This window comes from Taudactylus pleione, unplaced genomic scaffold, assembly GCF_031769625.1.
Source record: "Taudactylus pleione unplaced genomic scaffold, aTauple2 ptg000103l, whole genome shotgun sequence".
In the NCBI taxonomy this organism is placed as follows: Eukaryota; Metazoa; Chordata; class Amphibia; order Anura; family Myobatrachidae; genus Taudactylus; species Taudactylus pleione.
This window is the reverse complement of record NW_028284505.1, coordinates 1,182,127-1,200,451: the sequence shown is the minus strand read 5'-3', so window position 1 is coordinate 1,200,451 and position 18,325 is coordinate 1,182,127. Positions and strand designations below refer to the sequence as shown.

Here is an 18,325-nt window from a genome sequence, read left to right as displayed (position 1 = left end):
TTTTCAGATCATCTCTTTCTTCCATAAAGTAAATGTTTGTACTGAAAATACTGCTCAGTTTAATCCCATTTACAGCTTCCACTATTCATGGGCATGAGGAGGCATCTGCAATGTATTTATTACTTGCGGCAGTAGGGTGGGCGTGTGCACCTAGAAATACGTATCACAAAGAGCCCTATCGAGTAATAGTACAAAGCAAAGTCCGGGACCTGGCAGCTCTTAGCCGGTGCAAAACTGACTGTTGCAAAATGTCACTAAATATGTACCCCCCCTTCACCCAGGGCCGACTCCAGGGGTTGGAGCACCCTGTGCCGGCTCTCTCTAGTGCGCCCCTACTGAAAATGGGGGCGTGGCCTAATTACCACAGGCCACGTCTCCTATGTGACGTTATTTGGAGGCATGCCCGCATGGCACGCCTCCAGACAACGTCAGGCTGGGGGGGAGACTCACTAGTTGGGCTTCCCCCAGCCCTCTCCCATCACTGAATGGATGCCACGCGCATTCGCGCAGAATCCATTCAGACTCCGGGGTCTCCAACCTCCCGATTTGACCACCCGTGGGCCACTTCGGCCCACTGGTGGAACAGCGGGACATTACTGGATGTTGGGGAGGGGTGCGCCCCTGTTCGACTGCACTGGTCAAACACCCCTAAAGCCGGCCCTACCTTTATCTTATTACAATAATCTGCAAAATCACATCTAGTTTATGGATGTAAGCTCTTGCGAGCAGGGCCCTCTACCCTCTTGTACTTCTCCTTACTTTATTATCATCTACTTCTTACTCTCCACTAGGACACCTAACACTTGGTCCTTATGCTCTGTTGGTTATTTGGGTGTTATGGTCACCAATGTAGCAATGTATATTATACTTGTCCATTGTATTTGTATTGTACTGTTAGTCACTTTTTTGGTTATGTACTTCATAAAGCGCTGGAAAGACAAATAAATCTAAACGACCTTTCGGATATCTAGGAACACAGTGGAGCGGCCGCGTTGGATTTCCTGAACAACTTCCAGTGAAGATAGCTATTCTATCCTGAGAAGCACGAGGCAAAAAATGCTCAGTAAATGGCTGCAAATTAGCTGCTTCCATTAGGAGCAGATGAGCCTGTACTAAGTGATACTAGATGTCCGTAGTATTTTTAAATAAAAAAATATAATGAAAAAACAACAACGTATTTTTTTTTAGTTACAAATCTCACAGCGTACAGTGCGCAGCCCATACAACTAATTCACAACATCATTTTCCGGGTGCTATTTGCAGCCACGATTAGGCATTCAATTAAGTGGATAATTAAAAGTGCAGTTTTAATCACAGAGAAATGCTGATTGTGGAACATGCAGATTTAGTCAGCTTGGATTAGAAATTTAAGAAAATGATGAGATTGGCCCCCAAACTCCAAGTCAATTAGCCAGCGCAATTATAGATAGATTCCAGCCATTGATTTTTCCGATAGCAAACCTGTTTTCTTCTTCTGACTGTCAAGCTTCCGAGCTCTATGTTCTCTATAAAGAATCTGGATTTTTCTTGCAGCTGAGCTCATATCCTTTTCAGCTACTCTATGTTTGCCTATTCAATATGGAAAATACAATATCAAAGGAAGCTGGAGAGATCAAAAGGACAGAAAATTTATGTAAGGAAGTAATGAAAGAAAACTGAACAGCCTGTGAACCCTTCATCATTAGATGTGTCAATACCGAGCCTTGGGAATTGCAATAAATATGGTAAAAAGATGCAAATGTTAAAAATAAATATGTATAAAAAATAAATGTATATTATACAGCTGTTGATCCAAACTCATACTAAACAAATTATGATTTTACTGGTTATTTTAAGGAACGGCAATGGGCACCCAAATTGCTGCTGCAACATATTCCCTAGGTTATGGAAATGAATCTATGGGATTACGGAATGTTTAAAGGCTAATTCCTGCTGAGATTAAAAAGGTTGTTTTGAGTGCATTTAGGTGACCTGAAATAAAATATAATGAAAATAAAATATTTACTGGCGCTCAGTGGAAACTGAAATTTGCCGAATCTCCAGATATGTCTTATAGCCTGTGCAGAAAACCCTCTATGTGGCTCCTCTGGGCTTATTCAAGGTCATGTGACACCTGTCATGTGATTGAACTTCTCAGCTGCATGCATGTGAAGCCTCAAGGGGAGGGGCTTTGACAACCCGGAGGGGACCCTTCTGCTCTGATGGCTCATCTTACTGGACTGTCTGCAGATCCGCCAAGTGCTTCTAAATGAAACTTAGTCCTTTGTTTCAAGTCTGCTAATTGCACCCAAAAGTATAATATTAGTTAGCTTTTAACCGCTTATATGTTACAGTTAAAACACAATAAAGTGCCTTATACTTATAATTATTCCAGAACTGAAAGCTGCATGTATTATCTCATTAGCTGTCACCCAGAACGGAATTACTTTGGAAGATAAGAGGCTACAGAACAAAGCTTGATATTTTATGATGCACTGTTGTAACTTTGCTGTTGGAACGAACAGTCCTGTCCACCACATGTTGACATGTGTTTAGAAAACCTACGCTACCCAGGTAAGTAACTGAGGCCTGCCCTGCTAGAAGCTTCAGGGTATGCAACAGAACTTTTTTACTTTTCTATCTATTGTTCTTTGTAAATAGGCAATGAGAGAACAAAATTACCAATCTAACAGGAATCCTTAAGCAATCAGATAGAACACACATTGCCACGACTGCAGGAACAAAAAGGTGCAGTCACGAAGGTCCACAGGTTTTCTGCACCATAAAGTCGTCTGTGACAATGGCATTAGCTAAAAAGGTCCCTAAGCCCTGGTGACACTGCACACAGAGGTCATACGGAAGGATGGGTGTGAATAGCAGATGTGCGGGAACATTTTTGCATATAGTTCTGCTCGACGTGAAATATGGCTGCATGAAAACATCACTGCGCTGCCCCCTATCACAGTGACTGGAGAAGGGGGCCCCATCCCAATCTTTGGCCTTGATATGTAATTTTCTACACTGTGTACAGTGCCCATTGCCTAAACTGCCTGCCGTAATCCAAGACTGCAAAGCTGATAGAAGAGACTCATTCATTCATGTGAAAGGCATTCAAAATAGTTGTTAAACATGCAGTGTTAATATAAATGTTTGTCAGTGAACAATGCGTTGATGATATATTTCCAGCTCAGTGCTACGCTGTTGCAATACACATGGGGCAGACAGCCTCTGGCACTCCAGCTGATGTGGAACTGCACAGTTTTAGCATACCTGAACAGCAAAACTGTGGCAAGAAATGCTGGGAGGTGTAGTTCCAAAGCAGCTGTAGTGCCGCAGGATGCCTGGGTGTAGTATGAGAAGTCAACATTCAGAATGTCGACACCAGACTGTTGACAGGGAGAATCTGTGTTTTTGTGTCTAGATTAACCCCTTCCTTACATGCACTTGTGGGAGGCTAATGAATTGATTTAAGCAGCTTCCATTCTGCCTATCAACATTTTAACCATGTCGACATTTTTCTTGTCAACATTATGTCTATAGCGACATTCTGACTGTCAAGACGCAGAACCTGTTGACCTTCTGCCCGTATGCCGGTTGCCTAGCCCTGCCATACACGGCATAGCTAGATTTCATTGAAGTGCCTCACCCGTTCTCAACCGCGTGGCATAACTGCTGGCATTAATACGCAATGTGGAATATACGCAATTATTTCCTAAACAAACTTCTGCCGTTCCGCTGAGCAGGATAAATATTTATCTCTGGGGGAAATCACGGCTCGGTGTAACACTTGTGGTTTATGCCCAATAAAAAGAATCCTGAACACATTTCAGCAGTGATACATTTTTAAATAGTAAAAAGTAGTAACCTTGTTTATTCTCTCTGCCGTCGCTGTCACAACGCCCGTCTGTTTCATCTCTCTCACTGTCACCAGCCTCTGGCGCTGCGTTTGATGGCGTGTTGCTTCTTCCTTCCTGGTTTAAATCATCTTTTTCATCATTCGAGGGTGACTTTGACTTTTCATTCACTTGATCATCAACCTGTCCGTCTTCATTATGTTTCTCATCAGGTTTGTATTCTTCCACTTCAAAATCTTCATCATAGTCTGTGGGAAAAAAAACAAAAACCACGCACGCCGCACTCAGAGAAATCGTATATTATATATCGCATGCAGTTCATTTCAGTACATAGAGAAAGCGTCTGCCGGTGCCCACGTGTCCCACGTATCTATTGCTGTTTTGTATCTGGGCAAATGGGCGAAAACATACAACAATCACACTGTAAAAGGACAATATTCCACTAAAAGGGGTCGGAGAATGTGTTATGTGTTACTACAGCTGCTGTGAAACTACACATCCCAGCATTCTCTGGCACAGTGTTAGTATGCCCCTAACAGAAAAACTGTGCAAGAGCATGTTGGGAGGTGGAGTACCGCAGCAGGTGGAGTGCCACAGGTTGTCTACGCCTGGTCTACAATGTGGATGTATTTGGGCAAAGACGGGGGCACATAGAAAAATCCCATAGTATCTTTAAAGACCAATCCTAATTAGATATTCTCCAACTGGCATTGACTACGCCAAATGCAAATCTGGTGGGTAAAAGTGCAACAGCAGTATGTGTTTTAGGGTGAGGCCCCCGCAAACCCACAACAAGGCAGCATCTTAAGATAGCATCCTGCAAGAATAATTGTTCTTGCACCTTAGATACAGGCTACAACACTGTGAACTGCATTGCAAAGCCCGTTGGGTATAATATAGAAATATAATAATGTAATGGGTGAATTAGATGTTGCGAGGTTGAATGGGATGGACGCTGAGCGCTGCAATGTTATTTCATAACAAATAAAATGAACAACCACATCAGCCTATAAAAAAGTTAGAGCGATAGCGCCATCTGCAGGATATCATGAGGTACTGCCCATTGAAAGAGGAGGAGCCCCACTGCAAAATAATAGATCCAATCAAATCATTTTTGTTTCTGAAAATGTATTTTACATTTTCATTATGTTTTAATGAAATAAGAAAGAAATCGGGGTCAAGCGATCGTGTCATTTTGGCCCCGCCCCCGCTACACAATGCCGATAATACAGGCATTGTGAGGCAGGGGGTGGGGCCAAAATGACGCGAATTGCGTCACTGGCTGCCCTCGCAGCGGGGGTTAGGTGTAAATTGCGGGGGGATGTCAGGGGATCGGCGGGAGGCTTGCCTGCCTTTCCGGGGGGCGGGAGCTGCACCCGATTATCGGGAGGCTCCCTCCAAATCGGGAGGGTAGGCAACCCTGCTCACCATCATACAATCACTCACCATCATACAAGCACTCACCATCATACAATCACTCACCATAATACAATCACTCACCATCATACAATCACTCACCATAATACAATCACTCACTATCATACAATCACTCACCATCATACAATCACTCACCATAATACAATCACTCACTATCATACAATCACTCACCACCATACAATCACTCACCATAATACAATCACTCACCATCATACAATCACTCACCATAATACAATCACTCACTATCATACAATCACTCACTATCATACAATCACTCACCATCATACAATCACTCACCAAAATACAATCACTCAATATCATACAATCACTCAATATCATACAATCACTCACCATCATACAATCACTCACCATAATACAATCACTCACTATCATACAATCACTCACCATAATACAATCACTCACTATCATACAATCACTCACCATAATACAATCACTCACCATCATACAATCACTCACCATAATACAATCACTCACTATCATACAATCACTCACCATCATACAATCACTCACTATCATACAATCACTCACCACCATACAATCACTCACTATCATACAATCACTCACCATCATACAATCACTCACCATAATACAATCACTCACTATCATACAATCACTCACCATAATACAATCACTCACCATCATACAATCACTCACCATCATACAATCACTCACCATAATACACGAATAAAGGGGTTTTGGTTCATGGATTGATCAATGCATATAAGTCTGCAGCCCACTTCCTGCCAATTTGCACCCCAAGCCTGAGAATGGTGAAAGCAGGTTTGCACCCCGATTCTAGGATCTGGGGTGCAAACCTACACCCATTCCCAGGCTTGGGTTATGTAGCACCAACATATTCCAGTGCTTGGTAAAACACACTACAGCCTTATCATAAGATGATAAGAGCCAATAGCACAAATTGCAGGAAGACCCTGGAAAAGAAAAATGAATTTATATGCAAGACTGGTCGCTATATAATACTTTATTATGACAAATTCCCTTATGAATGCTGAAACTACTGGGGCGCAGGCTCTGTCCTCCTCCGCACAGCAAGTAAGTGGAATGAACAGTAGTTCTGCTTTTATCACATGCACCAGGGACCAGGCTATAGGAGCGGATGGTACACAGGGCATCTATATAATTGGATTGCCTAGTTATAGCTAATTCCTCTTGTCCATGTGCTGACACCAGGCAACTCGGTACCGGGGGGAATAAGAGGCGATGAGAGACTGGGAGTGCGCTCTACACAAGCAGATTTCTTTTGATATGAATAATAACACTAATCTACAGTGGCACAACTAGGCACCCCTGTATTTTTTGAGGGTGATAGAACTGAGCCTAATAAATTAAGTACTCGCCTAGTTCTGCATTTGGCTACGGGATTTTGCCCAGTTCTCTGGCTTATTTGTGGCCTTAGGTGTTGTGCGCAAAAGTACCCTTAAGATTTTTGAATTGACCATTATCTCAGTCATCTCTATATACTATTTCAGCTCCAGAAATCGGGACGGAGGCAATGGCTGCGGGACATTAAGGGTATGTTCACCCACCAGGGGGTATGGTTGCCATTCAACTTATCGTCCTGCTTTAACTTACCGTCCTTGGCTTCATCGTCTGCTTCATACTCGTCCGTCTTATTGTCCTGTTTTTTTTCTTCTACCTCTCCTTCATCTTCATAGTCCATGTTTGTTTTGTCTTCTAGCTTCTCATCAATGTCATCATCGCCATCATCATGGACTGAGCGTGTTTGTACTATTTTGCCATCAACTTCATCATAGTATATGGTCTCAGAAACCTCGTCCACTTTAGCTTCCTCCTCCTCATCCTCCTTGTCTTCTTGCTTTGTCTTTCTCTTTGGCGGGGGAGATGGCTGTTTATCCAGGCCCATTGCAATGATGCACCTACAAAGGAAGACGTCATGATTAAGTTGTACTTACATGGCACATGGCTAACTCTCCGGGGAAGAAATGTGTCCTCCAAAGAAATGAGTTTAAGACACAAATTAGTGCTAATTTCTCAGTTATCTGCAAGTTAGCATTATGCCTGTGGAGGCATTCTCGCAGGAGAGGGGATCTTATGATCCCTCTCCTGCAGCCTCCGGCCAGCTGAGGTAACTGACGCTGTGCGCATGCGTAGGGTTATGATCTTACGATCCCTCTCCTGCAGCCTCCGGCCAGCTCCGGTAACTGATGCTGTGCGTATGCGTAGGGTTATGATCTTATGATCCCTCTCCTGCAGCCTCTGACCAGCTCCGGTAACTGACGTTGTGCGCATGCGTAGGGTTAGGATCTTATGATCCCTCTCCTGCAGCCTCCGGCCAGCTGAGGTAACTGACGCTGTGCGCATGCGTAGGGTTATGATCTTACGATCCCTCTCCTGCAGCCTCTGACCAGCTCCGGTAACTGATGCTGTGCGTATGCGTAGGGTTATGATCTTATGATCCCTCTCCTGCAGCCTCTGACCAGCTCCGGTAACTGACGTTGTGCGCATGCGTAGGGTTAGGATCTTATGATCCCTCTCATGCAGCCTCCGGCCAACTCCGGTAACTGATGCTGTGCGCATGTGTAGGGTTATGATCTTATGATCCCTCTCCTACTGTCTCCAACTGGTTCTGGTAACTGACGCTGTGCACATGCGTTGGGTTAGGATCTTATGATCCCTCTCCTGCAGCCTCCCACCGGCTCATGTTACGGACGCTGTGCGCATGTGTATGGTTATGATCTTATGATCCCTCTCCTACAGCCTCCCACCGGCTCATGTTATGGACGCTGTGCGCATGTGTAGGGTTATGATCTTACGATCCCTCTCCTGCTGTCTCCAACCGGTTCTGGTAACTGATGCTGTGCGCATGCGTTGGGTTAGGATCTTATGCTCTCTCCTGCAGCCTCTGACCGGTTCTGATAACTGACGCTGTGCGCATGCGTTGGGTTATGATCTTATGATCCCTCTCCTACAGCCTCCCACCGGCTCATGTTATGGACGCTGTGCGCATGTGTAGGGTTATGATCTTACGATCCCTCTCCTGCTGTCTCCAACCGGTTCTGGTAACTGACGCTGTGCGCATGCGTTGGATTAGGATCTTATGCTCTCTCCTGCAGCCTCTGACCGGTTCTGATAACTGACGCTGTGCGCATGCGTTGGGTTAGGATCTTATGCTCTCTCCTGCAGCACGCTGTGCGCATGCGTAGGGTTAGGATCTTATGCTCTCTCTCCTGCAGCCTCTGACCGGTTCTGGTAACTGACGCTGTGCGCATGCATAGGTTTAAGATCTTACGAGGAGTCTTTTGAAAATGTGAATGACTCCTCCGATGTGCACCGGATGTGACTCGCAGGGACAGCGGTTCTCAATTTTAATACATAACCAGGAAAGTTTTTGATAAAAAAAAAAAAAAATCCCATAGCAATGTGGACTGACAATAATCGCAGCTCTGTCGTGACTATTAATACATAGGTTAAATAGCGGAATCTTGTTACTACTGAATAAGAAAACATATACACACAAGTATAGAAGCTAATTGACTACTAGACGAGAGGTGTTGTGACACTTTTATGGAGCCAAGGCTGGATCTCTTCTGGGTTATCATTACATTTTAAAAAAACAACAAAACAATAAACTAAATTTCAGTCTCTTACACACACAAAGCAAATAATGTAACACAGGGGGTTATACACTAAGAAAGTACAGATGTGCCGATCAGCCCAGCAACCGGTACGACATCGGCTTTCATTACGTCACTTGCACCAGACTGATCAATGCAAATTGCCGAGCGGCTATTTCTGCACATTGGTAGTTTGCCAGTCAGTATTCCCTGTGATACCCAGCGCTGGATGCGTCACACTGTACCTGTAACAAGGAGACGCTCCCTCGATGTTGACGAACCGAAAATATCCATTTTTGCCCCCAAGCCTCGCTCCCTTGCGATGTTTATATTCACAGCAAGAGCTTAACCGGTCCACCTGGATCCCATTAATGTAAAAGGTGAGGCTGAACGGGAAACCGCGGTGCCGTCTGGAGACTAAACTAAAACACTCTAAGACGGAACAAGAAGACACAGTAGTGAGTACAGACAGATGTAATGAGAGGCACAGACAATACATGACATTATTCAACACATTTCATATTATTGCAACAGCACAAAATTCCCTTTATTCCCGCAGCGCATGTCAGATTAGTGACAGCAAGTGAATCTCAAACTGTTGTTTAATAACATTATCCAAATAATCAGGGCATATACAAAAAGTACCAAGGTAATGAATTATGGGCCTGATTCAGAGCCACTCGTAAGCGGCAGCTCGTTCGCTCCGAGCGATGTTTGCCCAACTGCGCATGCGTACGGATCGTTATACGCATGCGCGAACCAGTCAGTGCGGCCGAAATTCATGTGCTCGCAAAATAGCGAATGCCTGCTAATTTGAGTGACAGGATGAGGCGTATGTGGGTGGTAACAGGGGAAGGTGCTTGAAAACGGGGAGTGGAGATCCGATCGCAGGCGTGCTTAAAGGTCTAAACGGGCGTTTTATGGGTGTGCATATTTAAAACAGCAGCGTCATTGACCACGTCACTGGGTTTTTTTTAAGCCAGAACTGCTCGCAAAATTATGGTAGCAAAAACCAACCACAAGAATAGCGAGCAGCTCATACCCTGTTCGATGTACTCAATTAATCTAATAAATAGCGGACATGACGTAGGATGCGAGCGGCCAGGGGGCGTAGTTTCCCAAAAAAACGACCGCAAGTTCTGTTCGCTCGTTCAGACCTAGAGGCGTGAACAGACCGCAAACAGCGAACGGTTCATTTGAATAGCCACCCCTATTTTCAGGACGAGCGAGCGCTAATTGTGTCCGGCTCTGAATCAGGCCCTAAATTCCTATGTACATTACCGGTCTCAAATTTTGCAATGCCCCATTTTTCTACTTTTAATTCATTTATTTTGTAATGTCAGCACATCACACAGTCACGCAACATTTTCAACAACACATACAACAAACAATCCCGCACCAATATTTTACCATTTTATTTGATCCAACTGACCCTCATGCTCATAATTATACCCATGTATTACAATTGGTATAATACCATCCCTTTATCAAGAATGAAGTTGAGGTGCTACCCACTAATCATTTAGAAATTATAGAACCAAACCAAAGAAATAGAAAGTACTGCTGTAGGTGCGCTTGAGACCACTTTATAAATTAAACATTGGAATTTTACTGATATACATTAAAATATATCACAAATATATCAGTACAGCAACAGTGAAATATTGAAAATTAAGAATTGTGCAAAAAGATATAGAATAAGTGTATTCAAATATTACTCAAAACTCTATGGCTGCTGTCTCATTAATGCATTATTATTTTCATATAATAAAGCCTATATTGTGAATATCTCCTAAATGTCACTTCTGGATTTGGGATACCCGCAGATTCTCTGACAAAACTTCCCATATATTAGAAGTGTGTTAATATTATCCTCTTATTGGTTCAAGTGAATTAGACATATATTCCAGTGTAAGGGTAAAATTTACTAAGCAGCGGTTTGACGGCGGGTTCTATTCTATTCTAAACCCCCGGCGGTTTGGTGGCGGTTTTGCAGCTGTTTCTAAATGACAGCCTGTTCTATTCTATTCTAAAATGTGTTTTCAGTCTGACTGTGGTTTGGCGGCGGTTTTGCTATCTGCAGATTTACTAAGGCCAAAACCGCTGCAAAACTGCCATCAAAACACATTTTAGAATAGAATAGAACAGGGCTGTCATTTAGAAACCACTGCAAAACCGCCACCAAACCCCCGGGGTTTAGAATAGAATAGAACCCGCCACCAAACCGCCGGGGTTTAGAACAGAATAGAAACCGCCACCAAACCGCTGGGGTTTACTACAGAATAGAAACCGCCACCAAACCGCCGGGGTTTAGAATAGAATAAAACCTGCCGTCAAACCGCCGAGGTTTAGAATAGAATAGACCCCGCCACCAAACCGCCAGGGTTTAGAACAGAATAGAAACCGCCACCAAACCGCTGGGGTTTAGAATAGAATAGAACCCGCCGTCAAACCGCCGAGGTTTAGAATAGAATAGAACCCGCCACCAAACCGCCGGGGTTTAGAACAGAATAGAAACTGCAACCAAACCGCCGGGGTTTAGAATAGAATAGAAACCGCCGTCAAACCGCTGCTTAGTAAATTTTGCCCACTGTGTCCAATTTATAGATATTTTGGGCAAAATTTACTAAGCGGCGGTTTGACGGCGGGTTCTATTCTATTCTAAACCCCGGCGGTTTGGTGGCGGGTTCTATTATATTCTAAACCTCGGCGGTTTGACGGCGGGTTCTATTCTATTCTAAACCCCGGCGGTTTGGTGGCGGTTTCTATTCTGTTCTAAACCCCAGCGGTTTGGTGGCAGTTTCTATTCTGTTCTAAACCCCGGTGGTTTGGTGGCGGGTTCTATTCTATTCTAAACCTCTGCGGTTTGACGGTGGTTTCTATTCTATTCTAAACCCCGGCGGTTTGGTGGCGGTTTCTATTCTGTTCTAAACCCCAGCGGTTTGGTGGCGGGTTCTAATCTATTCTAAACCCCGGCAATTGGTTTTGCGGCAGTGTCTAAATGACAGCCCTGTTCTATTTTATTCTAAAATGTGTTTTGATGGCAGTATTGCAGCGGTTTTGGCCTTAGTAAATCTGAAGATAGGAAAACCACCACCAAACCGCCATCAACACACATTTTAGAATAGAACAGAACAGGGCTGTTATTAGAGACAGCTGCAAAACCGCCACCAAACCCCCGGGGTTTAGAACAGAACCCGCCACCAAACCGCCGGGGATTAGAATAGAATAGAAACCACCATCAAAACGCTGCTTAGTAAATTTTGCCCAATGTCTATTATGTCTCAGTACATCTCTCCTCCTACCACAGTCATATACCCAGTCCTCTCATGACTGTACCTTCCACCAAATATGATTGTTAATATAATATACATAAGGTAATCATCCAATAGCTAATATATTGAACTTTGGAAGTCTGACCAGCCGCAGAAACTGCAAGTCTCCTCGCACGCAGAGAGATCTTATGCTGCGTACAATGACAGTGGCTAATTTATGCACGCCCAAATAACGGCGATCAGACAGGCACGCCTTCGTTTTTCAGACCACTCCCCCGTCACCACCCCCAAACGCTGACAGCCTGTCGCTCACTTTGCGATGGATTGCTCTATGCGTGCTTGATCTCAATGCAGTCGCTGTGCAGGCACAGTGTGGCTTATTTACATGCGCGATGGCCAGTGCCGGATTAAACCCTGTGGAGGCCCCTAGGCAGTCGAAATCTCGGGACCCCCCTCGCAAATGATCTCCTAAAACGTTTTTCATTTTAACAACCAACTATTTTAACAAACTTATTTTATTATACAAACATTAACAATTATTAAGGTTAGTAAACAAATTATTGTTAACGGGGACATTACACGAGTTCATTCATTTTTCTTTATCTTTTAGAAACAATTTAAGAGAGCTTTATTGGAATTTTTATTCAAGATCAAATCAATATTATTTTGATCCGTTGTCGCGGGGGGCCCTAAAAGGCGAGGGGCCCATAGGCCTGGTGCCTACTCTGCCTCTTTGGTAATTTGGCACTGGCGATGGCAAACAATTGCTCGATCTGCGTCCGTAATTGCACTTGCATATGCTAGTGACTCAGGGTCTTATTCAGACCCGCTCGCGAGCGCAGGGCGCTCGCAAGCGGGTCGATGGTACCCAAATGTGCATGCACACAACGGAGGGAGCTCCTTCGTGCGCATGCGCGAGACACGGATAGCGACAGCCAAGCTGTCGCTCCGGGTCTCGCACCAAAGGGGGCGTGCTGTCGATGGTGAGTGACAGCACGTCCCCTTTGGTGGGCGTTCCGGGGGCATGGCTGCCAGACGGAGGCGTTCCCATGGGAACGCCTACCGTCTGAGTCTGGCCCCACTGACATCACTAGTGATGTCAGTGGGAGTGATTTTGGCTCTGATAGAGCCAAAATCACTCCTGGGCTTGCGGCAGCGAGACCCTACCGCAGGGTCTCGTCGCAAGCCCGATGGTCGCGATGGTCTTGACCATCTCGACCATCATCATGGACGCTCGCATAAGCTGTGGGTGGTCACCCACAGCTATGCAAGCGTCCAAAAGGCCGCTCCAAGTTTAGGTAGGAGGGCCCTGATTCAGAGTGAGCGCTCTGGTCAGAGCGTCCGGCTCTGAATCAGGCCCTCAGACCCTTACAGCTATTCTGCAGCAATGATAATGAGCCTTGCCTGGCCATGACGCACCATCCGTGGGTTACTGAGGACTGGCAATGGGTCTTCTAGAGCGATGATACTGTATAAAGCTGAAATCTGTGGTTCATTATGCAGGGTTTATTTTATCCTGTCCAGTAAGAAAAAGGACATTTCCCCAGCACGTGGGATTTATTTACCAAGATCCTGCTGATGCCCAGAATTTAAAAGGACAACACTCTCAATAGCAAAACACCCTCTGATTTGCTATTTAAAGCATTGCCATTTAAAATTTTGGGCTAAAATAACCACCTGTCAAACAAGGAGGAGGAAGTGTGATGCTCTGGATCCCTAGTCGGTGACTTGCACAGAGTTATTGAAACCCAGTGGCATCACTCCCCGTAGTGATGCGGGGAGGTATGCTGCGTGCGCTGTGCAGCCTTGCGCCACCAAAAAGGGGGTGTGGTCACATGGGCAGGGGGCGTGGCCTGGTAGCCCGAATCCTGTGCCTATTACTTTGGGGGGGGAGCGGGGGTGCAGGAGGTACCTGTGTGGAGTGCTGGCCGACTCCCTCAGTGTCAGGAGCCGAGTGCTGCACTTAATGCTATGGTGCAGCACCCGGCTCCTGTCAGCGAGAGGGAGTCTGCACCTTGGTGTAACCCCTAGGCGGGTAACACCCAGGTGCGGACCGCACCCCCCTTGTGATGCCACTTTGACACCCTAAGCCAAAAGTGCTAAAACAGCATTATGCAGACCAATGCAATACCCCCTGGCCTATGCCAATTTGTTCCCGACAATATTTGATTTTCATTACGGAAAGAATGCTACACGAGTGTCCGGCGGCTATATCTGCACAAGGCGGCTATATCTGTACAAGGCGGCTATATCTGCACAAGGCGGCTATATCTGTACAAAGCGGCTATATCTGTACAAGGCAGCTATATCTGCACAAGGCGGCTATATCTGCAGAAGGCGGTTATATCTGCACAAGGCGGCTATATCTGCGCAAGGCAGCTATATCTGCGCAAGGCGGCTATATCTGTACAAAGCGGCTATATCTGCACAAGGCGGCTATATCTGTACAAAGCGGCTATATCTGCACAAGGCGGCTATATCTGCACAAGGCGGCTATATCTGTACAAAGCGGCTATATCTGCACAAGGCGGCTATATCTGCACAAAGCGGCTATATCTGCACAAAGCGGCTATATCTGCACAAGGCGGCTATATCTGCACAAGGCGGCTATATCTGTACAAAGCGGCTATATCTGCACAAGGCGGCTATATCTGCACAAGGCGGCTATATCTGCACAAGGCGGTTATATCTGCACAAGGCGGCTATATCTGCACAAGGCGGCTATATCTGAGCAAGGCGGCTATATCTGTGCAAAGCGGCTATATCTGCACAAAGCGGCTATATCTGCACAAGGCGGCTATATCTGTACAAAGCGGCTATATCTGTACAAAGCGGCTATATCTGTACAAAGCGGCTATATCTGCACAAGGCGGTTACTATGAGGAGTCCAAAATTTTTATTCAATTTTGTTAAAAAAAAACAATTCTGTTTTCTTTTTTATCTCCAATTATTAATTTACATCTAATGTCATTTCACAATACACTGAGACATTAAACTGCAGTAATTTATTTCTATAAATTATATAGGGTAACGCCATCTGAATCCCCGGCGTGCACCGCATTCTGCGGCTTGGTGTTATGAGAAATGCGGTCAAACCTGCATTATTCGGAGTTTGAACGTATATATCTCAGGTTGCTGCATCCCGGCCCTGTACTCAATTTTACCCATATTATACAAGATAACAGCTGCATGGTAATATCAGTACAATATTAGCACAATATATGAATACAAAACAGAACAACAATTGTTGTCAGCAGTATCACTACCACTGCAAATCTGTGTGTATCCAGCAAATGAAATATATATTTAATCAAATTATACCAGTTTACATTTCTGCAAAGCAATACTGTCCAGCTGTCAGTCACGCTGTGCCTGCTCTGTTATAATAACTCTTTCCATATAACATTCAGCAGTGTAAAGTGAAAGAGAGTATGGTGGATTTATACATTTAAATATGACCACTGCGGCTATTTCATGCACTGTAGCTTAATATTACAGAGATGTATCTTAAAGTCAATAGTATCATTACCTCCCACTTTATAATAAAAATGCATCATGTATAGAGGATTCCTCACCTTCTTCCAGGAGCCTTCCTTTATAAACGCAAAGGTTTTCGCCCCCGCAGTGCTGCTGGAAGACCTTAATTTCATCCCTGTAGTCGTCAAACTCGTGTGATAAATGCACATTTTTCCCCAGGTAAACCATGGTAATCTTCACGTTACTGTGCAAGGACGTTTTATGAAACTTTCCAGTATCCTAGAGTACAGGAGATCAATCACTTTATTCTGCCAGTAAATCACAACAGTAGTGGGTATCGCCATAAAATATCTGTGTCACAAACCAGTTTTAACACTGTCCCAGATCACTGGCTCCGCAGAACTTTAATAATCTCGTTCAGCTCTTGTCATTCGGCCTTCGCGATTTATGGGACAATGCTCGGACGGCTTACCAGTCTGGGTGCTCTTGAAATGATCTTTCGACGTGCCCTAATCGTACAGGAGTTCAGAAAATTGCTGCTCTCAAGCTCTTTAGACCTCATTCAGAGTCGGTCGAAGCGGCCGCACGGTCGTACGGGAAAAGGGGCCGGATATGCAAATGATTCCCTCGCAAGTTGCGTCCCTAAGTTCGGATCGGTAGCTGGACGACCAAGGGGAGGAAGCGGCCGGAATTCAAAAAAATACGCCCCCTTCTCGTACGCATTGCACGTCATCTCCGGGCATATAAGGATTAATCGAGACCATCAGGAACCATCGGAACTGGTCGTAGAGCTTAAGGTTGACCATACCCTCTCTTAAGCTCTACGATGATGTCAGTGTAAAAACCTCCCAGGTCACGTGTGCCATGACGCTACTTTGTTAATTATGCACTCCCATAAAACGCCGTTCGCATAATTAGGCACGCCTGCGTTCGGAACTCCACTCCCCCGTTTTCAAGCACCTTCCCCTGTTACCACCCACAAACGCCTCAATCTGTCACTCAAACTACCGACCTGGCTGTGTTCAAGGAGAGAGAAATTTCTGATCGTAGCGGCTAGTTTGCGCACGCGCATTGCTAACTTTACGCATGCGCAGTATAGAGAACATCGGTGGCGTATAACCGTGCGGCCGCTTCGACCGACTCTGAGGTCCTTAGTGTGGAACAAGTTGCTGCATGCCCTGACTTGTAGTTGTGAAGCACCAGGAGTGACCTAGGTTACCTAACCCTGTTCTACACCCTCCTACGCTCTACAGATGCCTGTGGTATGTGCGTTCTCATTAGCCCCCGGTTGCCACATCTATATAGGGACAGCACTCTGTCAGACCTAACTACCCTGTTTATTTTAATACAGGTCCTGTGAACATTCTGATGATCTGATTGGCTAGATGTTGTCGTGGCCCCTCCCACTTTACAACCAGAGACAGATATTGCCGGAAATAAAGATAAATGATGATTAGAATACATAAATATGTGTATTTACCTTAGAGGGGGCCTCAGGCCCGTCAGGAGCCGTGATGGGACGGTAGCGCCTCCCTCTGGATGAAGTGCTCATTGTCTGTTTAGGGTTTTTCTGGGGGGGAGGCGGAACGGGCATCACAAAGTTGTTAATGATGGGGAGCCGATAGGGAGATATTCCCGTAGAATGATCCTTGGTGCTCATTATACGCATGATCTCTTTATCGGTCTAGAAACACAGATAAACATCAGTAAACACCAGAAATGTCAAATCCCCCAGCCACCATACCAGTGCCACATGGCTTTGCCAAAAGGAGCAAAATTGTACCCTCTAGTTGGATTTACTCATCTATAAAAGGCCCATGATGAGCATTCAGTGCTAAAAATAGAAATATCCCAAATGTTTGGTGAATTCAGAGTTCACACTTATCTCTTAGCGCACCTATTACATTACTGTTATGGCAGCCATTTTGTGAGCTGGCCATACAGTTATGAGGATGTATCCTATCAATTCAGTAAGAGCAGTAACACATCAGTGAGGCAATTTATGGTCCTAGGGAATATTAGCTCAGTCTATACATTGCCCGCTTGAACAATTTACCTCAGTGATGTCACTGGTTGTTAGTGAACTGATAGGCTGCTGCCTCATGACTTTTGATTAAGCCAACAAAATGGCCACCCCCATTATGTGTAGGCAATACGTGCCCATTAAGGGGACTCTTTTACTTCAAATAATTTCTTACATTACTTTTGTATCTGTCTGTTGGATTCCATTTACTACTAAGCACAATATAAGGACCTCATTCAGAGCCGCTCGTAAAATGCGAGCGCTCACTCTGAATGAGGGCGGTCGCTTCTATGTTCAGAGCCGGCCTCCTGGCCGCTCGCTAGGCCGTGGGTAACCACCCACAGCTTTAGCGAGCGGCCAGGTCTCGTCGCAAGCCCATCGGGGCTTGTGACGAGACCCTTGTGGTAGGGTCTCGTCTACCGCAAGCCCCAGTGAGCTTTCGGCTCTACTAGAGCCGGAAGCTCACCACTGACATCACGAGTGATGTCAGTGGGGCCACCCCCAAATGGCAGGTGTTTTGTCGGGAACGCCTCCATTTGGCCAGCCACCCACCCCACCTACAAAACGGTGCGAGCTGTCAATCACCATCGACAGCTGCCCCTTTTGTAGTGAGCCCCGGGGCGGCCGCTGCGTGTGTGCAGGGCCTCAACATCGACCTGCTTG

General features: G+C 45.3%; 1 protein-coding gene across 1 annotated transcript in view; it reads right to left on the bottom strand.

Moving 5' to 3' along the window:
• Nucleotides 1–18,325, bottom strand: part of ERICH3 (glutamate rich 3) — a 92,404-nt gene that overhangs the window by 22,555 nt on the left and 51,524 nt on the right. The window contains exons 7-12 of the mRNA XM_088470784.1: nt 17,120–17,323; nt 15,738–15,918; nt 9,133–9,319; nt 6,885–7,189; nt 3,845–4,081; nt 1,462–1,569 (exon numbers count right to left, since the gene is read on the bottom strand). Coding sequence (XP_088326910.1) covers nt 1,462–1,569; nt 3,845–4,081; nt 6,885–7,189; nt 9,133–9,319; nt 15,738–15,918; nt 17,120–17,323 — 1,222 coding nt within the window. The remainder of the gene's footprint in view (nt 1–1,461; nt 1,570–3,844; nt 4,082–6,884; nt 7,190–9,132; nt 9,320–15,737; nt 15,919–17,119; nt 17,324–18,325) is intronic.